The following is a 27,451-nucleotide window of genomic DNA, read 5'->3' on the forward strand; positions in this document are numbered from 1 at the left end:
GGCCATAAAACACAGCAAAGTTTCTAGGATATTTATTCATGCAGTAATTTACTCCATCATAAATAACTTCACAATATGTGATAGATGTATAAATGTAGGTCTGGGTATTCTCTCAGCAATAAGTAATATACTGAAATGTGTTAGCTTATCAACCGTCTTAATCAGTGATTATGTTGTTGAGTCTTAGGGCATCTCATGTAGGCATATTACTGCATACACCATCCTTGCGACATTTGCTTCTGTGTACCTGCATCAGACTCCACACAGATGAATGGATCAATTTGTGAACCAACTAGAGCCTCATGCTTACATCTAGCACCACATATCAATTATCTATTCATTGAAGCCTGGCACATGACATGAATATCTTAATAGAATATGAAATGAATCAGATAAAAGATCTAACATGGCAAATTGTACATAATTTAGTAGGCAGTCTGCTTTCTGGAGACTGGAGGTGGATCACAAAAGGTTGTCACTTCACAATATGCCGAGTCGACGCATCATAAACAATTATAACATGCATACAATATTCCACTGATTCTGCTTTACTAACTGGGGTTGAGGGCTGACGGCAAAAGAACACCAGATTCCATGTGATTTTGTTTGTAAAACATGGACATTCTGTCACATTTCTAACAAGCCATAAATTTTACATTGAATAAAACTCACAATATAAAAATTCTGAATTTCTGGTATGTTAAGGTGTATACATGTATTGGGAACTATCAGGAAACACCATGATGTCTCAAAACAATTTCTTAATCAGGTTCATGTGCAACATAACGCAAATCCCATCTCCACATTTGTATTATGGTTTCTACAATCACTGATCTGTGCTGAATGTATACAGGAATGATATGAGTGCTTTTGCTCAAGAAACCACAAAAACTCAACTCAACAATCATAACAAACAAATAGTGCCACAGCACTGTATCTCACCTGGATATGACGCCAACAGTTTACAGCATCGACAAGGATAGACACAAAAGATCTTTTTGCATTGATAGTGAAATATTAGTATAAATACTAGAGAAATCAAAAACACTAAACTAATGACATGAGTGAAAATATCAGAACTAAATAGTACAAAAAATAAAATGGATTTGAACTTGTACAAAGCGGGTTGTCCTCATTCATGACAATAACCTATGAGACATTTCAACTTCAAGGTTAAGGTGGTTTCTGGGGAGATGATGCTTACAGTGAGAGAAACTGAATTTTCAGCGAACTACACTTGTACAAAAAAATTTATTTTATATATCCTCATCGAAATTCCCATTTGATGTCCTGAACTAATCGGAAACAATTACAGTAAAAAAATCTGAACAAATTTCTGCTGAATGTTGCCACCCATTTCTGAGAAGGTCCATCAGCAAGAAGCTAAACATATTATGTTTAATCCCATTACTGACTAATGCTGTATAAAGTTTCGATCCATTTACAAGAAATATTAATTATACTTGTTTGATTCTGACAGCAGTGAGAAATCTATTTCTTATTTACAATATTACACTCCAGCAAACAGTTATTAAAGCAGTGTTATGCATTGTCCTGTTGTGTTTTAACTGTTCTACATTGTGCATATGTACTGTTGCTTCAGTAGGTGGTAGTGATGTGCTATATTCAGACTTGTAAATTTAGCTTTCTAAAGAATCATCTGCCAGAGTGTAGAATTTTCCAACATCCTGTTCTTTTAGATATTACAGGTGCTTGCTCATGCATCCCAACTCAAAGGTGACGAGCATTTCAGACCAGAGATTGCTCTGCACCCAAGATATTCACTCCAGGTCTCTATTGCAAGTTGGATTAGTGTTGCTGTGAGGTGAATATTACTGTCACTGTCTTTATTGCTACGATCACTGCTCTTATATGGCTTTCTATCTTGTACTGCCATTGTGATAGCATGGTATTGATCTCTACTGATTTGTGGACTTGCTTGATTACTTACTAACAACTGTTCAGCGCAGCAGAGTTCTTTGTTGTTTGTTGGTTTCACACCTAGTTCTTGTACACACTAACTAATGTTCCAGTTTGAACTTGGGAACCAACATGTCACAGGACACTTGTCATTCCAGTTTGAAATACAAAACTCAAGACTATCAAGTGGTTTGGTTTTCCAATATGAGCAGAAATGGTCTGATGTTTCATCGACTCAAGAAACATACATCCGAGGGCATGACAAGAGATATACCATTGCATTCTTATTAATTCTACGGATATACATTGATGTGACAGATACTGATGAAGGCGAAAGCTGTACAGGTTAACTGTCTACATGTGATGGTGTCACCTACTGCTTGTATGCTACACATGCTGTGTGGGGCAGCACAACTACCAAGTAAGTGAAAGAATGGTAAAATGAAAAAGATCATATATTGAGAAAAAACCCCAAAAACATTCAAGAGTTTGGAAGCATTTGATTTAGTCTCACAGTAACTGAACATATTACTGCAAATATGTCTCATAAAACAAACTATTTTCTAATTATCAGTCCTTTCTCAGTGTCTCGTGGAACTGTTTATTCAGCTCATTCTGTCTGACCTACATGATTAACAATAACAATAAATCCATTCTGAACTGGACACAAAATGAAAAAACGACAAAGAAAAAACAACCTGCTTTTCACAGCATAAGAACATACATGCCACAGACTATCCTGTTGTACATCACATGGGAGCAATCAAGTAGCTATGGAATCAATGTGCATGTTTGGTGTGTAAAACATACTGACACTGTGTTTGGCTGTTCTGATTACATTCTAGTCTTCTGTACTATATTACCTGACCTGGTGAAAGGTAACAGCTGATACTATAAATGTACCCTTCCATTCAAGGCACCACAAATTATCACAGGTTGTTGATATCTACATAAATCAAAGAACAAACACAATAATTTACTTATCGTCAGTGTAATGTAACTGTACACACATCTGAATGGCGAGCATCAGAATGCCATGAATACAAAATGCCATATACAGTCCGTTTGGCTCAATGTAACTCGACAACTAATAAACATAACATATTCAATGAAACACTGTGCAACCAGCAAAACCTTATCATTATGCACAGCCAGGTGTTTGAGAAACACGCACAAGTACCGAGAAAGGTATTTATTCATTAACCTATGCTGTGCTGTCTCTGTGCTTTCTTGCACACCTTGCTGTCCCTTTCTCTGCACTCCTCCCTCATAACAAATAGTGAACTGCATCAATATTTTAATGATAAGTTTGTTAAACAACTTTTTAATTTTAAGGAAAATATTCTGCAAAAACCTCACAGAGTTGGTATGATGTTTAGATTATGATCAGTGTTTCATTGAGTATGTTATGCTTATTAGTTTTCGAGATAGACTGCAATTCATTGGTCCACTTTAGAGCCAAACTGACTACAGAAAGTGGTAAAATGTAACATATGTTACATTGGGATCAGTGGATCTGTAACCAAGTCTTGAAACAACGCCCTATGCAAGTCTCATAATCAAGTGTGTTAATATTTTCTCATAATGTTGTTCACAGTAATGTTCTCATCTTGAAAACTGCCTGGCGAGGGGTCAATATCTAAACAACTGATGATTAAACATCTCTGGATACAGATACTTTCCTTCTTCTGAAAACCAAGACTTCTTGTTTTTGTTACAGTATGGTCATAAATTTGTGGACCAAGAAACAAATTAAGCCAAGGCATCTAAGTCTAATCCTTACTCTATTTACATAACACAAAGAAAGGGGTGTTTCTTTGCAGGTCGCCATTCCTCTGTTATGGCCATATGACAGTCAAGTGGCTGCAGCACCGGACACAAAGTGTTATATGATTACATGTGATGCCCACAATCTATAGAGGCTATTGCTGGTGGTAGTGTCTACTTCTGTCTTTATGGCAGCAACCACATATGTTCAACTCACAACCAAGTGCTGATTACCTGTCTGACTATCAGAGAAAATACAGGGACACAATTATCAAACATAACAGGAAATATCTCTTTGTCCATGATAGAGATATAAATTAACAAACATCTTATAATAACAGAAACTGAAAACAACACAGTGAACCAGTACATGTCCCTCTGCACACAGGGAACAAATGTGCAGTACAGATTATTAACTCTCTTGTTTTCTTTACTTACAGTCAGTCACAGACAATAACTGATCATCATGGTGGGTATAATGAAGCATTGTGTTGTAGTCCAGTCATAGAATCAAGCTGTGGTTGTTGCCACTTCTTGTGTATGTCATGCTGGAGACATAAACATCATTTAACACTAAAGCCAAACATTTTCATAATATGAATGCATGACTCAAGTGATTTAACATCAATTCTACCTTAATTATTTATCAAATCGGTAAATAAATATATGTTGGTATTATCTGCAAACACAGCAGGCCTTCAAAGGTGATGTTCCTGCACAATAACATAAAAGTACATTACACCAAATGCAACAGAACTTAAAACCTGTGAAGCCATTACACTGAAGAAGAGACAATCTCCAAGGGAGCTTTGTTTCAATGTTGCTATGTCCAACTTCAAATGTGCAATACAGAACTATTTGAATTTGCAATGAGACACCACACTAATACTTCACAGCTCCCCAAATGGAAGCCCTGAAATTCCAGGTAACTAGAACAAAAAAACTGGACCACACACAATAGAGAAGTCATGCTGATGCCTATAATGATAGGAGAAAGGCACAGCCTGTGTACAGCTTTACATGAGGGAGTAGGGAGAGATTACCTGTATGTGTGAATATTGCTTCTACAAAGAATTTCACAGCATTGAAGATGACTGATTGAAAAGCTCACATAAAGTATTGTTTCATATATTCTTGCAAAAATCGGATTAGAGTGATTTGATTTTTGATGACTTTGCACCAGGGCAGTAGATAGGGGTTGGCTTTGATAGTGAGGGTCATTACATCAAATCAAAGAGACTGCAAATGAATCAAGATAGCATTTGAACTATTTCAAATGGCATGCGCAAGTAGATTAATCAGGAAGTCAAAGGATAGTTATAATTTAGATGTATGACAATATCAGTATTGAAATACATGAAACCATTCACTCAGAAGAGAAAGGCAGTTATGGTGAATGGTTCACTTTGATTTTTAGATTTAGCAAAATAAGAATCTTGGTGATGGTCATCATTAACACAGATGATGATGGCAGCAGTGCACAAGGTGGGCAGCTGTCCCCAACCAACTAACAGACAATATGCTCAAATTGTCTTGGGACATGATTTGTCTTGTGAATATGAAAATTATCACACACAAAAACTCCACAAACAGGTAAAACTCTCAAAGCAGCGCTGGGTTGACATGGCACCTCAGGTGCGGCTATCATCAGACACTGAAATGCTGTTTTCAAGTGGCACAAGCTCTATGACTGGACCCTTGTCCGTGTTGGAAACCACTGGCACAAAGATCTGACTGACTGGAACAGTGTTGCCTGAAGCAGTCTGAATCTGGAGCTGCACTGGAGCCTCTGATGTGGGTGCTGGGATAATATTCTGGGGCTGGGTTACATCCCCTTGGATGCTGCTGCTGCTGACAGGAAGTGTGCCTGTGGGTGTGGAGCTGCTGAGACTGCTGGGAAGAAGGAAATCTGTGGTTGCATCTGAGAGGGTGGGTATCGTTGACTGGTTAAGAATAACATGCTGGACACTCCCATTAGCCTCACAGGGTGGCGCAGGCCCTGATACACCGGTATCTACTACAGGAATCACTGGCTGCAGTATTTCTTGAACAGGAACTGTCTGTAACCCTGCAATGACACAGGAAAATATATGAACATCAAAAAAGGTGAACTAAGTTTTCTTCGGCTTTCTGAAATGCATTCATACAAAAATGTAATGTAATGTGAAAGGGAATCAAATGTACATTTTCAGGAAATGTTCGGATCCACTGTTTTTTCATTAGTATTTGAGTAAATACAAAATACATGTATTCATTAAAATGCTGTGAAACATCAAAATTTTTGAAACATTAGATTGTTATGATTATGATGAAATGTATAAAATAATAATAAAACATAAGAGCAGTGTCAAATGACAGAAGATGTCCAATGCATACAACATTATCCCCAAGATCTGAACAGCCATGGCTGATGGAAACAGCAGCGGCTCAGACCATGCTGGATTCTGTTGACTACCATATTAATACATTCAGCACCTTCCCCCTCTCAGGAACTATAACAGCGACAGTTCAGTCCTGTTCTTCCAAAATTCATCTGTGAGATGAGAGGGATCACATCCAGTCGAACTTGCCTTCTCTTCAAACGTTCGTTGACTGGAACGTGATAATATATAGATCAGCTAGCATCCTGCTAGTGTCAAATACAACTGTATGTCAAGATTTCCAATCAAGACCAGTCGCAACCCTTCTTCATGTTCAAGTATATGCATTACCATCAGGGTCATCATCACTCATGCTAGTCTGTCTGAGACATGTGTATGGACTCTCCATCATTTTACTCTGCAGAGTGTCTTGTGAGATAAAAAGTGAGATTTTAGATATACTAGTTTCTTCCTCCAACTTGCCTTGTATGGCAACTCTTTCTTCATGATGTCCTCATCATAGAGTTGCGACCCTTCTTCATGCACAAGTAACTCTTCATCATCACTCAAGATAAATAGTGGGTAAGTGAAATTGAGTGCCTTTATGGAACCGTTAGTTGCTGCAGTACAACAAATAGTCTAAATTAGTGAATGGGAGTGATGCCCTTAGTGGTGATGTCAGACAGGTGGTTATGGTGGTTGGTAAACACCATAGATGATGTCCAAAAGCAGCCCTCTATTATCATTGTAAGCGAGCTATTTCCATGTTCAGTGCATGTCGATGCCAAGGCTCTTACTTCATATGGATTGGAGGCTCACAGAGGTTAAAATCTTGCTGGTTTGTCAGCCCTCTGTATAATGGCTCTCATCCATACTGAGATAGTGTTGCTGGATACTTCCATTTCAGTAGATAGAGGGAAGAATAGCTGTATCAGCATGTGAGATCATGTTGAACCTTGCTTGTTTATGAAGAATGCTACTGTGTTCTCAGTGTGGACCATCAGTAGTTTGTTCCTCAATGCTGTCGACTAGTGTTGCATTGATTACAATTTTCATTTCCAGGTGGTTGAGTGCTGTTCCTTGCTCGCCCAAATTCCTGCTGCAATCTCATCCAGGTGAACACCCCAACCTTGTAACGATGCATTTACATAAAGATGACGGTTGCAGATTAGCTCTGTCAAATAAGTCGCTGTGCAATGTTGTAATGGGCGTAGTTGTTGTCTTCCCCTTCAGGTCAAACGCTGCACTGAGGTAAGTAGATCGAGACAACACTGCTACTGTCATATTAGTAATGGAGAGAGTAGAACTTGCAGTGGCCGCGAGGAAGAGCTTGTGCCTACGGTTCTGAAGTCTGTTGTTCCAATCCCGCCTTGGAAAATATTTGCATTGTGAGTTTAATCTTGAACGATATTCTTCAACTCTGGAGTTGGGGAAAGAAAGATGTTCGACCTGGCACTCTCGGGTGTCAAATACTCTTTGTCCTTGGCTTTCTATATCCCCCAAAACCTCAACTGGAACTGGTTACGTTGAGAAGTTTGCCTGAACATACTGTTCATGGTCTGTACTGACTTGATCAGCATCTGATCCTTTGAGCCCTGTTAAACATCTCTGGACATCTGCCGGATGTCATTGTCAAAAAGTGTTGGTGCTGCCCAAGGCTTGCGTAAAAGAGGCTTTGAGTACAGATCTTTCCATGTACAGGATGCAAGAAGCCCCTGGTGATGAAGTATGGTGATGTCCACCGAAATAGATGTAAGGTGGTCAGAAATGAATTCCTGGTCTTTCCTATGAGTGTAGAGCATTAAAAGGAACATCCATTCCTGGTCGGACTTTGGATTCAGCAAAGCGTTGATCATTACTTCATTGATGGCATGGGATCTTGCAAAAACCAAAGCATGCCCTTCTAGTGGCCATGTCAAGTTGAGCCAATCTCTTGATTTCAACTATATAGCTGCATGACTTAGGAGTCACTGAGTAATGTGTGGTATTCATCTATCTCTGATGCTTCAGTTAGGTTCCATTTTGTGTAGCAGGAATCTCTTGACATTTAACGGCAGGATATAACACCCTTGTGACTTTGCAAAAGCCTCCTTAAGGTTGTCCAGGACCTTCTATATCAACTTCATCAGGGGATTCATCAGAGTGGCGATGTCATCATTTCAGTAGTAGGTCTCCTCTGAGTTGAAGTAGAAGACGATTTGCCAGGTTGTTGGAGACGGGGTAGCATTTGCAAATGGTAATGGGTTGACTAAGGCACTGCTGCTACACTGCAAGATGATGTTGATAGGCTGACTGCATGGAAAGGGATGCAAAGCTCTAGGTGATATGAGTAAAATGCATAGAAGCTGGCTGGATGCTGGATCCTTGTTGGAACAGTAGAGCTTCGTTGACTTGAAAAATTTTGAAGGGTGGGAAGGCAGTGACAACGATGACTTTGATGATGTAGACAGGTTCGATGTGAATGTCTTCAAAGATGATGACAACTTCTTCAGCTCAGCTCTTCAGCTCAGTCCTATCCCTAAAAGGAGACATCCTCTTAGAGAGGGACTGTGCTGCGGTCTCTGCATGAGTGGCAGAGATGGCAATAACCCCAAGAAAGATTCCAAGGAATTACCAAGACAGGGGAATAACTAACATTTCTGGACCTTAACTGAGGAGACAATGCACGATTAGATGACTGGGAAATGCCCTTTTTAACGGTCACCCTGCTGTCACGCCCACTCTTGCGTAAACGAGATATCAAAATTTTATAAAATGCAAATTCTGATAAATGTGCACAATATGTTCAAAGAGAGACCAAAGAACATGAAGCATTTAAGCAAGAAGAATACACAAGATGTGGATCAGCCGCTGAGATGTGTAGACTGCATTGTTTACATTCCACCAAGTAAAACAGTTGCCTGAAATGGAGTGAAACATCTCAGAAATTTGCCATTATTTCCGTAAACACGTCGCTATGAAGGTCCTTAATTTGAAATTTTGGCCCACAGATAAAAGGTTGTCAGTCAGAAAAAGGACCCAGGAAACTGTCTGTCTCGTTGGGGGATGAAGGAGAGTGTGGTAAGAGCATGGCTCAGGTCACATGAGACGCTTTAGGTGGGAAGTGGGGGTTCTACATGGGTGAGTGAATTTTTATTGTTTGGGGGATAAAAGGGATTCAAGTTTCCATGCAACCATCAAAAGGGAAGGAAGGAAGCAATTACTGCTGTCTGCTGCAGGGTGGTCTTGCAGTCTATCATCATCACATAGCCCAATCATTGTGGAACCGACCTAACAGATCAATACTTTACATTTTAAACATGCAATCTGAAATCAAAGTGGTTTTGCTATTACTATATCTGATCTCTTGACAGACAACTATGTGACCCAGCATAGGAGCAGTGAGTGCAGGCATACCTGGTACTACATCTGTCTGTTGCAGGGCAGACTCATCCAGGCTTACATTGTCTGTACTTGTTGGATTCACATAGATGGTGTTGAATAGCTGTTCAGCTGTCATGGTCCCTCCTCCACTGTCACTTGTCTCTCCTGCTTCCTGTCAACACCATGAAACATGACAACAAATCAGCATCTTGCCATGCTAAAATACTTCAGCCTTTACTTCAACTTATATCCTGATCACATATCAGGGTAACCTGGAAAGTAAATCTGTCTGTTTGACATATTCTCACTGATGGAAATCACAGTCACCTTCATGGTGCTGTCATAACCTTAGTCAATCCTGGATGTAACTTGACTGTCAAGTCATAGGAATCATTCATCACAACTGAATTCAAATATTCCCAGCAAACTGAGAGTTGAGCTTCTCCACATTGTGAAGTGCATGCCATTGTTTGTGTGTTGGACCCACCTGTGTCCCTGATGGATCTGACTGTGCTCCACCCTTTTCGTGCCTGTTCTTGTGAGACTTGAGGCTGTAGTTGGTTGTGAAAGACTTGTTACAACCCTCCTGGGAACATGTGTATGGCTTCTCACCTGCATTCAGTCATGACACATTCAGCCAATGGCAACATGTATAACACACCGTTTGAATATTCATGCTTATAGAAAGACAAAATAAAACCTAGGGTAAAATCACTTGACAATTAAGGATAAATGTATTACACTCTGCACATGATAAATCTAGTCAGACAAATTCCAGCGAAAAAGTCAGTACAAGTGGGGATCACTTCTCAATATGCCCAAGAGTGCAATGTAATGCAAATGGCTACATTAACAGCTAAAGTATATGCCTTCATCAACATTCCAGCTTCCACCCTCCTTAAAAGTCAAAGACTGAATAGCACATCCAACAACACAATAATGTGCAGAAAATATTTGTCAGATCCAGTCATCTCAATTTCACAAACACCTCTCCCAGAACCAGATCAAGACTGAAATACAGCCTGGCAGAGAGCATAAGTAATAACTTACTATACATGTATTCACTGAAACTGAAACGAAAGAAGAGTGAACTGTGACCTCACCTGAATGAGTTCGAGAATGTGTTTTTAGATGGTGACTTGCAGCAAAAGCTTTTTGACAGCCTGTTTCACTGCATCTGAAGTCATAATCACAAAAACACATATGAAACTACTGTATTATAAATGTTGCTACTTGGTCTTGGACAAAACTGGATAATATGTCACTTGTTTGGACTACAGATTATAATGATTAATTTAGATTTTTAAGGGAAATATATACATATTCATGCATTCCAGTGAAAGTATTAATGTCAGTTACATTAAACAGTATCGGTTTAATGCCTTCCACAGTATGTCATTTGTATCAAAAGGGAGTGACAGCATGAGGCTATTTCTGATAAGTTAAATATTTCATGCTGCCTGCTTTAAACAGTACTTCAGTGACATCACAGCATCAGCTCATGCTTTCAACAGTATGCTCAACAGTGTTGTCAAATTTGTGAAATGTATATGGTCTTAAGTATTAAAGAAAAACTGAATCATCGTAACTGCAACGGTGAGGGCTCAGAAATCCAGACATTTTACGTATCATTATTTTCTAATGTTTCTAAAGTTCATTCATTTCTTTCAGAATACATCATATGCATGATGGAGTAAGTCTTTTCCAAGCAGTAACTGTCTGAGAAATCAAAGTAGCAAACTAATGATTTACAGGCCAATTCTGTTTCACCTATACAGGCCTGAAATGCTTTTCTCAAATTAATACTAAAAACTTAAGCATGGGCTAAATGATAAATAAACAAAGTAAGAGTTTGACATACACATAAGGTTTCTCGCCAGTGTGAGTACGAATGTGTTTACGAAGGTCACTCAAAGTTGTAAAGTACTTTGTGCATCCACTCTCATCACAGTTGAAAGTATTCCCAGAATGAAGACGTTTGTGAGCACGTAACCTGAAACACAATCATGGAGGACTATGAAACCAGCAGTCTTGCTAGTTTACCTGATTAACACTGATACTAATAGTGGGTACTTGAAAACATTCATCAACAAGAAGGCAGGGAGCACTGTCTCTAGTTCTTGGACTAAATGCGAAAGTGTCCAAATTTACAGATAGCAACCTTTACAAAAAAACTTTTGCATTCAAATTTTGTATTTTAGATATTTACATACTTACCTCTTGTCTTATGCATACTTGCCTTATTCCATGAAAACAGACTGCAGAAGAAGAGACTGAAAGCTTGGTAACCTGACACTCGCAAAAGTGGTCACTGCAGTCGCTCATGTGGCCACATGGAAAAGTCATTCCTTTTGTTGAGAATGAAGGGTATAACAATGATTGGAGGGAGGTAGAGAGGTCTCGGGCGGGCTTCAGATTTGATGATAAGAGGTAAGTATGTAAATATCTATAGTACTTAGATTTTACCACATTTCTCACTTACCTCTCATCATTTTAAGCATCTTATCTGACAGCACTGGAAAGAGGGTTGTTCTAATTGTTATTCACCCCAACAGACCAGTGTATCAGATGCATGGTACATTGAATGCTTGGGGGTGTGCAAGCAAAACAATGACCATGAGGTGAGGCACAAACACTGTTGTCCCAATATGTAGATCACAATGCTCAAAAGGAAGAGAACAAACCCCTCATAGCTTAGTGAGGAGAAGGACACGTCAGCTCTTGAGTGACCACAAGAGGTCCAAAACTCTGAAGCCCTTTAAAATCGACTGCCACATCTCAAAGGTAGTGGCAGCTGAAAACCATGATGGGCTTCCAAACACACCTCTCAATAATTGTAGGAATTGAACAATTCCTGGAAATAGGCATTGTGGAAGCCAAAGCACAAGATTACATGAGGGTTATTGGACTTGAGGTGAGATACTCCACTTGCCTTGTAGCCACTGGTGACTGTCATCCGTAACAAGATGGCTACAGTGTTCCTGTTGATGAAGCCTTCGTCGCCTTTCGTCTAGGAGATATCTGGAAATGTACTCCCTCAGGCTCTCACAGGACAAAGAGTTCATCTGCCTCCTCATCTCCTACTCTGGAGGAGAGAGGTAGACTGGTGAATTGCCAATCGGGTTGCCATGTTAACTGATTTTAGCCACCCTATAAGACACCCAGATGGGTAGTGCCATAATGAGATTGACACTCTCAGGGTCTGAGCAAAGTTGTGAGGGTGCTGCACAAGAATTTTCCACCTGGGCAGACGGACTGTTTTTGTGCTGGCGAGATCCTTAATTGGGGGAACCAACCTAACCTTATCTTGATGCACCGATCTTGTTACTCTGCTGGCCACAGTCCCGATATTGTGTGGCCACCCAGGTGTGCCCCCTATTCCTGCAGTGCATCCACAAAGAGGCATCCACAAAGAGTTCCTGGCCGGGAGAGAACCAGCTCAAAAAGACTCCTTTGCAGATGTTCAACGAGTGAGTCCACCAGTGAAGGACGCAGATGCAACGGCAGTGGAATTCTGGTTGAAACAGTCTGCTTCTAGGAATGGTTTCAAGAACCTTTGGATTAGACGGAGCACAAGCCTCCCCCGATTGTGACATCCTGCACCCATGTCAACAGACCTTGAATGACTTGCCAATCTCTCGACTTGAGGAACTGGGTCAGACCCCTGGGTACAGGCCAATATCTTCATCCACCTGTTGGGGAGGGGGTGGGCGTAGGCATTATAAGGAAAAGCCCTCCTTCAGAAGGCGAGTCTCTGAGAAGGCTCCAGGTGCGACCTCTCCCATTTGATCAACCACCCCAGTTGAAGGAAAAACTGGAGAGTGTACTCTTTCTGACTGACAAGCCTTTGACGATCCCAGTGACTCATGAGGCAGTCGTCTATGAAAGGACTGAATTCTATCCATTGCAGATGAAATGAGTAACTGGAGCCATGATGTGAGTGAAGAGTCGAATAAATGTCAACACGAGTACACACCATTGTTAATGCTGGCTGTTGAAGTAACATTGGAGGTACTTCCTCTGTGACTTGAAATTTGGTATGTGCATGTACATCTTCTGCATATCTAGGCTGACAAGCCAATCTCCCGGTTAGATCTTGGAACGAAGCTTTTCCAAAGAAATCATTCAAAAATGAGGAGGATCCAAAAGTAAATATCGTAGAATGCAGCCATATTGTGTATCATTCTCATTTTATCTGTGTTTGTCTTGGGGATCAGGAAGATTGGCGAGAAACAACCCAGATTGGCTTTGGGTTCCTGCACAAGTTCAATGGCCCACTTGTCAAGTAAAACCTGGATGTTTTCTGCTATTTGCTAAGGTTCGGCTGAATCAAAAAAGAGCTGCCCAAGGCAGTTGGTCAGTTCTAGCATTAAACTTTTTTCTAAACTGACATATGTTAATGACATGTTTTGCTACAAAAGTAAGTATAAAGAAACATAGGTCACTCTGGATATTTTTCCAATATGACACAATGTGTAGCATTATATTACATATTTGCACCAATGTTTTGTAATTTATGTATGTAATAATGAAATATGTATGTGGCTTAAAAAGTTGTTCCTCTAATATTTGAATGACTTACTGTATTGACAATTAAATTGTTTTGGTTTATGTGCATCCATCTTACCTTTTTAACTCAGTCATATGAGTTAAGAAATTTGACGCACTGGGCATCATTAACCATTGACTGAAATTGTCAATCATTCTTGACTATTTTTGCAATGGAGTGATTATTTCACAATATTATTTTGAAATAACAAACTACACACAATCTTAACACTGAATTGTTACATTTATTTCACCAGTGTTGAACCCAACCCCTGTGATGTTTAGGCAGTTATTTAGGATAAGGGGTAATGTGCACATCTTGCTGGCTGACAGTCCATCAGCAAGTTCACTTAACTACACAAACACTCCCCTCTCTCCATGAACCACAATGCATGGTTTTCTCCGCCTGACAGATAAGAAGCTGGGTCAGGGGTCAGGTTTCAAAGAACTTGCACAATAGCCGTGATCTACTTTCACAGAATCACTTATCCTTTACTTTCCATCTGTCTTTCTGTGGTTTGAATATTTCATCAAGGCAGTGCTTTTGCTTCTTTGTTATGCAACTGCGTTTCAAGCATGCCATCGCTACCGGGTTATTGTAAACAACACTACCAGAAGACACGTATGCTATGCGGCAGTCGTGAAATAAGCATTAACTTTTGATTTGTAAGTGTCTATTATACTTAGTGTGATATTAAGAGTTCATAATTACATGTATAGACTCTATCAGAATAAAATTTTCAGTGAGTATGACTAGTTGTGGTTGTTTGGCAGTTTGAGCTGTGCAAAAGTTCCAAACGTGACCAGCGAACATCTTTAAGGGTACTTGATACCCTAGTTTCAGGAATGTCCAACTGGGCCTGAAGATCTGCCTACATCTGATCTGATCTACAGGTGTGGGATGGATCTGGGTCCCAAATGTGGATGTCTGGTGCCTCACCAGCATTTACATTGCGGTTTGGATGACGAATGTGGGCTTTTGCTGGTGACACAAAAGTTAGGCCGTCCTTTAATGTGCCTGAATCTGGCACACCGACGGACACAGGTACACTTGCCAATGTAGGAGTTAGTCGTGGGCACCTGTTTTGCAGGTAACAAGAGAGTTGATTGCTATCTCTATGGTTGTAAAGTAAGAATGTTCCTTGTAACTTCCCCTAATGGCATCCTTGAACAGGCATCTAGTGAAAAAGGGCTGAGGAAGCAACTTTCTTGTTAACTGCGGTTCTCAAGCACATACATAGAGAAAACCAGATCATCTCAATGGAGTGATATTAGCCACCGCCACCTGTACATGACCAGCAATGTCACCCAGAGTATGAGATAGCCATAGATAGTGATCAAGGTTTTAAATCACCAAAATATATTAACTCAATGAATACTTTGTAAGAAAAACAAGAAGAAAAACAATAGCACGACATATTGTTGACAACAAAGTACAAACCCTATTCGGTTTGAATATAAGTTTGAAGCTTAATACAATAGGCATCCTTGATATCTCCAGGGTATACGTTCCGATAAGTCTCCACGATACCCTATACTATACCTATACGGCTCTGCCAGATAAATTTATTACCTCCCTTGACTGTCTTTTGATCCAATCAGGAGTCTACGCTGGGAAGTTGTGCGAACCAATCACAACTCACTTTCGTTTTTTGAATTATCTAACCGATTACACTTGGCAACAGAAACCATGCAGAGGTTCTCTGGAAGAGGTAGAAGACGTTCTTGCATATGTTGTTTTAAAGTTTCGGACCTGTCAATTTGTTTGTATGATTTCCCTAAAATCTGGGACGCATTGCGAGCAACCTTCGCAGTTGCGACCGCTACCTTTGTTGACACTGGTAAGCTCGGTTATAACGGCGGCCTAGCTGATTGGCTACTGTGAGAAGGCAGAGCCAGCAAAGGGAGGTAATAAATTTATCGGGCGGAGCCGTAGATGCCTCCAGGTTATAGTGGAGACCTATCGGAACGTATACCCTGGAGATATCGAGGATGTACAATAGGGGGCTGATGTGCTACATCCCGATGTCAAATATTCAAGATTAGACTCATGGTGACGAAAAACATCATTGACTACAGCCTGTGCGTCTCCCCTCATCCCATCTTTGATAATTTGTTCACCATATGTATGGTGGCCCTGAACATGAGATGATCGATCCTGAAAACATCCTCTAGCAAAACCTAAGAAATAGCAGAGGTCAAGGCAGACAAGGGACCTAACATTCTTTGCAACTCAGTGTCAATAGCAGCCAATTTGGAGTCACGAACCCGATATGAGGAGACAGGTGTCGAGGAGAGATGAGCAAACTCCTCATTATTATCCACTGCCTGGTCTGAGAAGTCCATGGAGTGAATAGGATAATCACCTTTGTGTGCTTCAGCTGCCCTAAAGTTATGGTTGAAGGATAGCTTGGCCAACTCATCAAGAGAATCAACCAAATCAAGGACATGAGTGTAATGCGGAAGACGAAGAGTCCCAAATAGTAAGCTTCTTATCCATTCCCATGACTGGAGAAGGGCAAGATGTCTGAAGCTTATCTGCCATCCAGTCAAAAACAGCCTCCATGTCTAAGTGGAGATAGATACACTGCCAAGTGTAGGTGCACTCTGTCCAACAGGTACATTCTGTAAAATTAATGCATCCAGTCCAACAGGTGTGCCGGTGAAAGTTGGGTCCAACATACCCCGCAGGTAACACTGATGAAACTTCAGTTGACACAAGGAGACATATGGAGACACACACCACGTCCAACAGCAATACACTTAAAGGTGCACTAGTAGGTAGCCTAAACAATCCCAGGGTAGACAAAATAGGTTGTTCCTCCCAGTGATCCACGAGTTAACAAGTAGACATTTTCTTAAGGAGTCTCTGTTGCTTAAGTCTCTTTTTAACCACATACAGGTAAGCTTTGAACAAGTCAAAGGATAAAAGGTCACACTAATAACACCTGGAGTCCCAAGTGCACTGAGAAGTGCAATTTAAACACCAAGAGTGCAGGTACTTGGTTGACTTGAGACTGTTACAGGTCATAAGGTCATGGCATAAAGAGTGCTATAACACAAGCAGAACAATATTCATTAATATGCACTGAGGGAAACCATGTATGAAACGCGTGAAAAAAACAAAAACCTATACAGAGATTATATCTTTGTGGGTATTAGGGTAGCAAGCTTTCGCTCTCGACTTCTGTTTTCAAAGAGTAAGGCAAGTATGATAATAGGTAAGTAAAAACTAACACGTCTAGTAAACATAGCAAACATTTAAAGCTGTTTTGTGAAAAAATACAAAACAATGTCACAAGCTCAATAAGAATAGGCTACATTTGTAGTTAGTGCAATTACCTATAAAGTGTGTTGAAAGACTTCTCACAGCCAGTGATGTCGCATTCATAGGGTTTTTCTTTTGTATGTACTCGGACATGTATTTTGAGACTGTATGAAGTGAGGAAGGCCTTCCCACAGCCATTCTGGTCACATACAAAGGTATACTCTCCTGACAACAGAAAACAAGCAGCACATCACAATATGCCATAAAAATGAAATGAATACCTCTGCTATGTAAATGACGTAAGTTGTTAGACTGAAATACTTTGTAGCTTCATACTCGAAACTATTACACAACTGTAGTTACAACTGGTAACAACAGGAAACATATATGACTGTTGAAACTGTAGCTGTTTCTACTATTGCGGGTAGATTTCTTGCTGACATACTTCTTGCATTGGACATCATATCCATGAAATGAGCTGCAAGAAAAGGAAAATTCAAAGACCAGTTCACGAACATAAGTCTAACTTGAAGGACAGAGATTCAGAAAACCAGAGCACCTTGTTCTGTGACCTTCACATTCAGCAAGAGGTGACTTGTGGTGCTACAGTATAAGCAATGTTTTCAGCACTTGACTTTTAGTTGCATTTCAATAGTTCATGCAGGATGAAAAGAGCTTCTACCAATTATCTATCTATACCACCATTACATTTATGGCAGTATTTTCATATTTTGATAGAATAGAGGCACCAGAAGGCAAAAGGCACCACTTTAGGTTCTGACTGATATATCTACCATGTTTTGCAGAAAAATATTGAACGTTTTTTGAGTTAAGCTCCGGAAACCAAGCCCACCCCTCCCATTAGACGAAGACCAAAACATTCCATGGAAAAAAAAAAGAAAAAAAAAAAAAAAAAAAATTGCCAACAATTTGTAAATGCAAAAGGCACAACCCTACATTCAGTATATTATGTCTACCAATTTTGATCTAAACATACTGAACGTTTTTTCACTTATGCTCCGGAGACAAAATGATTAGGGTCAGACAAGGCGTTGGCTATATCCCACTGCATGTAATGCAAATAGCAAAAGTCACCACATCAGCTTATGTTTGATGTATCTACCAAGTTTCATTACCAATTCAGCTGGGCAAGCCTGTTGTGTGAATCATTATTAATAAGAACACATAAAAACAAGACTCATCTGAAAATGACATATCCTCAAGCTCCCACATATTTGAAAAGACAAATCATCTGACAGTTTAAGTAATTTCAGACTAAGTTTGAATCATTTCCATGCGAAAGATGAAAAATATACATGCCATATATCTGTAAACAGCAATGTATCTGCCAAGATCTACTGAAAGAAATCACATGGTTTTCAAGCTGTGCTCCGGAAATAAGGACCATCCCTCCCTTTTGAGACTAAGTCTGAATCGTTTCAGTGGAAACGGTGGAAAATTAAAATGCAAAAAATCTGTAAATAGCAAAAAGCAATGCTTCAAGATCTGTCTCATATATCTGCCCAGATCTACTGAAACATCCTGACACTGAGAAGTGTGAACATAGGTTTGAAGCATAATACAATAGGCGGTTGAAGCGCTACATCCCGATATCAGAGATTAGACTCTTGGTGACAAAGCACATTACTGACCAAAGCCTGTTTGTCTCCCCTCACTGCCATCACTGATGATATCTATGCTGTTTCAGGATACCATTGCTGCCATTTTTCAGTGCAATAACTGCCATTTTGTGTGCTCGGCAACCATTCATGGGTACTGTTGTAGCTGATACATGAGTTTTGTTTCCATTTCAAAGATTAGTTTTTCGTTATAGAGTGTTTGTTTTAGCTTTAGATGATACTGTTGCTGTTTTGATGATTACATCAGCAAATCAAACAGCCAATCAAAAACTTTGTTACATATGACTGCACACACACCTGCTCTGACTTGCTTCAGTCTTCTGGGTGCTTTGTTTCAGGGGAAGTAAACCCAAGTACAAAATATTGCACTTTTGATTTGCGACTCCCCGCAATTGGTCCCAGTTCAACTCACACCAAGAGACATCTGGCAGTCTTGGATGCAAACAACAAAACAATAGCAATCCAACCATTATTAACAGTACTTGTGTATTGCTTGTGTGGCATTACAAAACAGGAAGCAATCACCATATGTGAAGTCACTGGAAACAGCTGATCGGATTGGCAAGTCATTTTGCAAATGGCGACCAGACAAGATGATAACTATTTCTATTATTTTTGTGTGTAAATAAGTAGGAGCAGAACTAAAGAATGACTAAGGGTAAAATAATTTGAAATAATGAAAACTATACTTCGATATATATTTTATTGATCATTTATAACCAAGTGGCTGTAGTCATGATTAACTTCCTGGCAGGTGTACCGCTAACCTGTAAGATCTTCCTGACAGGGCACTGACAACCTGAACGAGCATTGTCACTAAGGTGACATAACCAATGCCACATATTATCAAATCAAACACTTAAAAAGAAATTAAAGTGAAGATTGTAGTTTAAGATGAAGTAAAATGTCAACAAAAACATTACTCTCAAACTCTCTTGAACTGTAGTTGTTCAAACACCAAAATACTTTGAAGAGTCATTTAGACCTTGACCAGTGTATGAAACTCCTAAAAAACACAGTTGCTGTTACCTTGAAAATGAATTGAAGGTCACCAAAATTGACTGGGTCCTGCAACTACCCTAGATAGAGCTTGGTGTTGAAGATGAAGAAAATCCAGTGAACAGTTCTTCAGATATCTCGCTAACAAGGTAAAAGGCTAAAGTCCCCTTGACATGACAAGGAGGGTGTTGTTGGAAATGAGGCTATATGTAGGGTTTGAGACTAGTGAAAGCAGCAAACATCAATCCATGTGACCACAAAGGTAAGTCTGACAAATCCATGAACCAAGCCCAGCCTTCTGGCAGCCTTAAACTGATGCATGTGCCAGGTTTGTCAAATCAGATTGGTGTAGTAATGATATTAACACTGACCTCAACTGTTAACATCAGCTTAAACCTTATACAAACATGATCTAGATATATAAAGGCTAGTGGTACTAACCTCGGTGGGTTTTCAGATGTGTTTTCAGGTTGCCAGGGGTACTGTAAGTTCTTGAACAGTCTTGGAAGTTACATTTAAACCTGGAAAACATTCAAATAAAACATTCTCGAGCACATATATCTCGCAGAAAAAAATGGATTATGCTATAGCTGTCTTGGTATAAATATGTTCGTCTACCAAGTCCATTTTCAGGTACTGAACACAAGCTGTATCACTACAAAGCATTAGGGTGTTGGTGGAAGTGAGGCTATCTGTGGGGTTGACATGACAAGGAAGGTGTTGGTGGAAGTGAGGCTATATGTAGGGGTTGTCATGACAAGGAAGGTGTTTGTGGAAGTGAGGCTATATGTAGGGGTTGTCATGACAAGGAAGGTGTTGGTGGAAGTGAGGCTATATGTAGGGGTTGTCATGACAAGGAAGGTGTTGGTGGAAGTGAGGCTATATGTAGGGGTTGTCATGACAAGGAAGGTGTTGGTGGAAGTGAGGCTATATGTAGGGGTTGTCATGACAAGGAAGGTGTTGGTGGAAGTGAGGCTATATGTAGGAGTTGACATGACGAGGAAGGTGTTGGTGGAAGTGAGGCTATATGTAGGAGTTGACATGACGAGGAAGGTGTTGGTGGAAGTGAGGCTATATGTAGGAGTTGACATGACGAGGAAGGTGTTGGTGGAAGTGAGGCTATATGAAGGAGTTGACATGACGAGGAAGGTGTTGGTGGAAGTGAGGCTATATGTAGGAGTTGACATGACGAGGAAGGTGTTGGTGGAAGTGAGGCTATTTGTAGGAGTTGACATGACGAGGAAGGTGTTGGTGGAAGTGAGGCTATATGTAAGGGTTGTCAAGACTAGGATGGTATAGGTGGAAGTGGGGTTATATGTAGGGGTTGACCAGATGAGGAGCTTGTTGGAAGAGGTAGAGCTATATGTAGGGGTTGTCAAGACGAGGAGGGTGTAGATAGAAGTGGGACTACATGTAGGGGATTGTCAGGGTTGTCAAGACGAGGAGGGATGTTTAAACTGATCACTTCTAAACCATGTCCTTACACTTGGTTGAAAATAATAATTTAAGCAATGTCACATGTTGTTACATCAGTTCATAAATTGTGTATTCATTTGTTACAATGCATTTATTATTATGTCTACCAGTACCTGTTACTACATTTAGTGAGTTCAACAGATTCAGTGCAAAACTAACCTTGGTTGTCTAGAATAGTGGTGAATGGGACACTCACCTCTTCACTTCTTTAGCATTAGTATATGGGTCTTGTGTCTCCAGCGTTATGATGGCATGAGATGGGTTGATTGGCATCTTCTCATTTCCAGGGTTTAAGGTCATCAATATCTGGTCGTCAGATATTGTATTGTGTATATACCTATGGAATACAAACACAACATTTGTGTATTAGAAACAAGTAATCAAGATTATGACAGAAGAGCACCAAATCTAAAACATCTGTGTTATCTCTTGATCATAGAGTTGATGACAGAGGAACAGACTATCCTATACAAACTTTCATGTCAAAATAACAATTCACAAGACCCTATTTACTTTAGGGACTGAAAAAATGTGTGTACCACTAATTAGAGGGATGTCTCAACATTTCAAATAACTGCGACATGCTAAGGGATGATCTGTTTTCAGTTGCCAGGTTCCCCTGCAGCAACACATTATCCCTAAAACCATTATTCATTATTTATAAACAACTGTCGAATACTTCTTTAAGTTAAAACATTCTCTTTGCTTCACAAGCACTTACAAAACCTATGTAATTCAGTTCTCATTGGTATTTAATAAAAATAACATGGACAGTGTTTTTTTCAAGTCTCATAAAATGTGTATGGCTTGATTACCTGTACTTAAAATTGTATCAGTTCAGATTCATACACAATGTATTGTGTTAAGGGCACTTTGCACATAGTATAACCTTTTAAAGGTCACATGCAACGCAAAACACAACTTTGCAGATTCTGGTACCTTTCGGTGTGCACTTACCGAAACAAATCATAAAAAATGCCAATTCAACCTATAAAGTTGAAAAAAACGTGATGAAAAAAAAGCCCGCGAAATCGGAGTTCAAACGTTTCACTAAATTCCCCCTAATTAGTTAGGCACCTAATCACCAGCACACAAAGTCAGGCAGGCAACTTCCACAAACTTGGAAGTCGGACAACTGGTAGTCAATTGGTAATAAATTGATTAGGTGCTCCAATCTAGTTGGTGACTAATTATTGTCATTTTTTAGCATTTTTTAACGATTTTGCTCCATTGTTTCTTAACACAATAAACAAAATTTATCTTCATGATGGATTAGCTACTCACTATTTCCTGCCCGGTTACAGTTGCCAATCATGTTTCTATGAAATGCAGTCAACAGAAAGCACAATAGTGTATATTGTGCTTTCCCTATAACTAACAAGACCAGTTATCGCCATTTCTAAATCTCATGTTATTCACCAAATGGTGCACAAATTTGGTAATAAAACTTTTGTGTTTCCTTGACATATTGAAGAAATTTCATAACTGGAATTTGTTTTCTAAAAAATAAATCTCAAAGAACAAAACTTGCTTTCAGTCTCACTGTGAATGTTGATGGATGCTGATAAACTAAAAGCTTAAGGTAATACAAAGTGTCGCTGCACGGTTGAACTTATCAAAAAAAACAAAAGTAAAGACAAAGATGAAACCTGACAGTTATATTTTGTAATGTGTGTGTGGTATCTGTAGAGTCGATAAAATGGAGATGGAAAAGTAGGCAATTCAGAGAATAGGGATTAAGTGTTGGCAATATAGGTAGGTTTAGACAAATTAAAATCTGCACTTTTTCTGGTATTAACTGTAATGTCATAGATTCATTATATAATCTATATATTTTCATTCAATTCTCATCACTTACGAAAGTGTGTCAACACACTTACAGTCACGTGACATCACCCAATGTGTTTGGGTCTAGTGTTCCAAGGGGGTTCATATTAGTAATGTCTACAATGTAAAATACTAACAGTGATTTTAACTCTTATAGTCTATCACTTTTGTGATGTGGCAATGTGTGAAATAGTATGGAAGTACAGGTCAACCTGTCTCTGCAAGTGCTACAGCCAGGTGTTGGCGATAACTGGTCGCTAGCCAGTAGGCAGTGACAAAATTAAATGGATGTTTAGCTGGTTTATGCGTGGTTATCATTTGCATCATTGTGTATTATGCAGTTTATGCATAAGTCAGAGATACTGAAATCCAATGTCACAGTTAAAGATCTTCTCTTCACAAGCATCCAGGCACCCTTGCCAATTTCATAGCTATGCTCAATGATTTTTCTAAACATGTGATATTACTATAAGAAAAATGGCATTATATGATATGGACCTTAAGAAAGAAAAACAAAGTTTTTTATGGACTTTTATTATCCATTGTTTTCATATGAAAAATTCTACAAAAATAGCACAGTCAGGGCCAAAATAATCAGTGACAACCGTACATAAAATATTTACTCTTGGTGAGAAAAATTAAATCATTAAATCACAAATGTGTTCTTATCAATGCTGATTAGTGGGAAAAAAAGTTAAGGTCAAGGGTGTTCATACTGATTTTATAAACAGCAAAATAGCGGAGAAAGAGTAGGTGGAAATGGATGAATTGTTCAAGAATATGCATTAATGTTCTTACACACAGTATGTCATCTACAAATTTAAAGGGGAAGTGATAAAGAAACTAAGTGGAAGATACATTATTATCATGTTTATTGAATAGGTGCATGTGCAGTGAGTTTAACTTAGTTTAAATACAAGTCTCTTGTCTTGTGTAATATGTTGCAGTCAACAATGATCATTATGATACCATCAATTTGTTTAGTTTAGTTTAGTCTACTCCTACTTGATGATCAATATTTGAGTTAGGGAATGGATAATGATTTTGGTGATCACTTAATCAAGTGAAAAATATGTTATACTGTGGGGTATAGTCATGACCTTGTCTGTGTGTAATCATTCAGTTTCCAAAGCAGAACTTGAAAACTGTTTGTTATATATTTTTTAAACTTTTTGAAACACCAAGTATTGAACTCTTGCCTTTTGATATTTTCATAGGTCTACAAATTTCCATGTCTAGACGTTAAATTGTTTCAAGGTTAGGGTTTGTTTCTGGAGCAGAAGAAATATCTTAGGACATAAGTGGAACTGGCAGGATAGTCATCTTCTGATGACTTGTCACACTGATAAAAATTACAATTATAAAATATTTGTGTACAACCTCAACTTAAACTCATGAGAAATTAAATCATAAGGTTGAATTACTAAGACAGAGTGGCCATGGACTCTTAACAGGCAAAAAACTGATTCTTTAAGTATTTTTACATTGGGATTTTCCCATTTCATTTCATTTGAAAATTGTCTCACTGTTCTAGACTTAAATTCCCTTTCTAATTATTGAAAAAGTGACAAAATTCACACAGATTAGCATTAGCATGGGTTTTAGGTTTCCAAGGGGATGTAACTCAATCATGAAATTGATGGAAATGCAGACCACATGCCAAAGGCACCCACTTAAAATGTGTTATACAAATGCCTTTGTCACATGAAAAAAAAAAATCTTAAGGTATGATTTATTATTTATATACTTTGTTGTTTAAACTAAGACAAGTTTCATAAGTGTAATGACATTTTTTAACAACAAATCATTCTTTCAAACACATTTCAACGTATCAAAATAAGAAAACAAAGTCTAGCTCTAAACATAGCAATTAAACCTCTTCCTTTTAATACAGTCTGTGATAAAAGTTCCAGAAAGAGGTCCTTCCACTTTTAGTTATTTTTGTGAGTCCTGCAGTAAATGTTGTATTGGGTTTTGTTAACATTTCTAGCATTTATATATCAATTTATAAATATTATTTGGGACAGGGCACGGAAGGAACTCTTTCCAAGTCTGTAGTGCACATACAATTTCCCATCTTTGAAAAAGGTACAGTGGGTAAGGGTATTCCGGATCACAGCTATTCCGGATCACTGCCACGTACATTAACCCCTAGAAACTGTAAATATCGATAGATTTCTTCACTCAATCTCACATTTAAAGGCCAAGACATTGCTCTTTAAGGTGATATATTTCGTTTTACTTGATCTGAACCAGAAGTTTACTTGCGCGCCCTGTAACAAGGATACCTATCATTGCTTAATTTGTCATTGGCACATCAGGAAAAGGTAACTCATTCGGAATGGCCTGTCTCAAATAAGACTAGAATCAAGTTGCTTCACGTTAACTCTCCATTGCATGCATATACTTTTCACCTGTTAAAAGCAACAAAAATCTTCTCTTCATCTGCCATATTTTTGGAGAAATGAGCAATTAATGGAACCATGTGTTTAAGTCAGTTACGGATCACCAGAAAATAGGGATCACTTCAGGACTGCCAACCGCCGAAAAATGTTAATTACTGTTGAAATAAAGTAATTAGTTTCACGATCTTACTTCGGTTGCCTTTATTTAAAATATATACTCACTCAAGGGTCTGTCTTAGATGTTCTTTGCACAGAGTAGATACATGAAACGTTTTGGCCTTCATTTCGCCAAAACGTAATTTGCGGTACAGAACTGTCTGTCAGGTAAAAGATTATGAATATTGGAAATAACCAACTTGACAATGCTTTGGGGTTGAAATTGTTTTGTTTTGTTTTCAAGTCATATTATTTTTTTTTTAATAACTTGATGAATTTTAGTGATGAATTATGCCAGAGGCGGAAGCAATGAGGTTGGAGTAGACTCGAGCTATAGTTTGTTTCATTTTTAAACACAAGAAGATACACGTACACCCATAAAGAGTTCAAATATGCTGGTATTAATAGATTATACTCGTTAGCTTCACAATCAGTAAATGATGATGTGATGTTAACAATCTTGACTGAATAAAGCTTTAAAGGTTCTGAAAAAATGGGTTATTTTGCCTCGATAGTTGTACTTTACAGATTAAAGTCGCATGTCACGACAAAATACTATATATCAATACTGAAGAGATCAGTACCATAAACCACTTATGTATTAACCCCAAGAAAATATTTTCAGCCCACACCGGTACCTGGAATCATGATTCTGGAGTATGTTGTTATGAGCAGCAAGTGTTAAAACTATCTACCAAGTGGATGTTGTTATCAACTGCAATGTTTGTTAATTATTCGTTTATCAAACATTATGAATATTGTTAATGCACCTATTTAATTAAACGCATGTTACTGTTTGACACAGACCCCTGTTGCCCCAAACGAGCACCAATAACCGAACACTGCCTCGTTATGTCACGAGATCCGGAATACCCTGAAATGATTCGGAACTGCCATAATGGCGGAGCGTTTCTTTTGTGATATTTCTAAAGTCAATCAGGACCGAATTAATTTCATATTTTGGTGTAAGTAACATCAAACTTTGTTCAGTCAGAAATTGCCCTTAGGTGCTTCAGATATATTTTGCGGAGGCGCATGCAGTTGGTTTTTCGTTAGTGATCCGGAACTGCCCTACGCACTGTATCTGCTTCAAATCTATGTAAACTGAGGGTACTCTCATGGCCTGGGTTTCAGTACTCACTGGCTTAAGTCAGAATGAGTTTGTATTTCCCATCTTTGAAGAAGGGATTTGCTTTAAATCAAGGTAACCTGAGGGTACCTTCATGGCCTGGGTTTCACTTCTCAGTGACTGAGGTATCAGCCTTTACCCTGGGCATTGCTACATTTATGACTACAGGTCAAGTCCTCAAACAAGGAAGTCGGTCTTCTAAAAAACTGTGTTTTCAGTTTGTGAATAGTAAGAGTAACACAACGGATTCTCATACACATTCACATGAAAAGTCAGGTGGCAAATAAAATTACCCATACCCTTCGTGTTCGATGGTTGAAAGACAACTTTCATTTTGACAGTTCTCCATACAGGGAGGGATGGTATCTGACCCTGAATCGGCCACTTGAGTTTGGTCATCTTTGGACTGAGATCCTAGTCTTTCTATGTACACTTGAGTTACTGCACTGCTGTCAGGGTGTCCACCTTCCTCTACAAACGTCATTAAATCTTCAAAAGATTCCGGCCCTTTATTGCTGTCGTTGCTATCAGTAAATTCCATGATGAAATCCGAATGGGCCGAACAGAATGTTAGAATCGTCTATATACACGAC

The 27,451-nt window shown here is 39.0% G+C and overlaps 1 protein-coding gene across 2 annotated transcripts; it reads right to left on the minus strand.

The window, feature by feature from the left end:
• Nucleotides 1–19: 19 nt before the first annotated feature.
• On the minus strand, nucleotides 20–27,451 carry LOC137288154 (metal regulatory transcription factor 1-like). 2 transcript variants are annotated; one of them, XM_067820572.1, is made up of 9 exons: nucleotides 27,158–27,451; nucleotides 21,538–21,678; nucleotides 20,307–20,386; nucleotides 17,301–17,451; nucleotides 11,272–11,403; nucleotides 10,514–10,587; nucleotides 9,898–10,022; nucleotides 9,444–9,582; nucleotides 20–5,755 (listed from the first exon to the last, which is right to left on the minus strand). In XM_067820572.1, the coding sequence occupies exons 1-9, from the start codon at nucleotides 27,397–27,399 to the stop codon at nucleotides 5,319–5,321; spliced, it is 1,521 nt and encodes a 506-aa protein (XP_067676673.1). In that variant the 5' UTR covers nucleotides 27,400–27,451; the 3' UTR covers nucleotides 20–5,318. The 2 variants fall into 2 exon arrangements, with proteins under 2 accessions (XP_067676673.1, XP_067676672.1); XM_067820571.1 differs by having other exon boundaries at nucleotides 5,238–5,755; nucleotides 9,898–10,017; nucleotides 10,509–10,587.

This window comes from Haliotis asinina, chromosome 6, assembly GCF_037392515.1.
Source record: "Haliotis asinina isolate JCU_RB_2024 chromosome 6, JCU_Hal_asi_v2, whole genome shotgun sequence".
NCBI classification, from domain to species: domain Eukaryota; kingdom Metazoa; phylum Mollusca; class Gastropoda; order Lepetellida; family Haliotidae; genus Haliotis; species Haliotis asinina.

Coding starts and splice junctions, on each gene's coding strand:
- LOC137288154 (XM_067820572.1), bottom strand. CDS start 27,399: ATGGAATTTACTGATAGCAACGACAGCAATAAAGGGCCGGAATCTTTT. Junction 20,387..21,537: donor AATGCTAAAGAAGTGAAGAG/GTGAGTGTCCCA, acceptor AATGTTTTCCAG/GTTTAAATGTAACTTCCAAG. Junction 5,756..9,443: donor ACAGACAGATGTAGTACCAG/GTATGCCTGCAC, acceptor GTGTCATTGCAG/GGTTACAGACAGTTCCTGTT.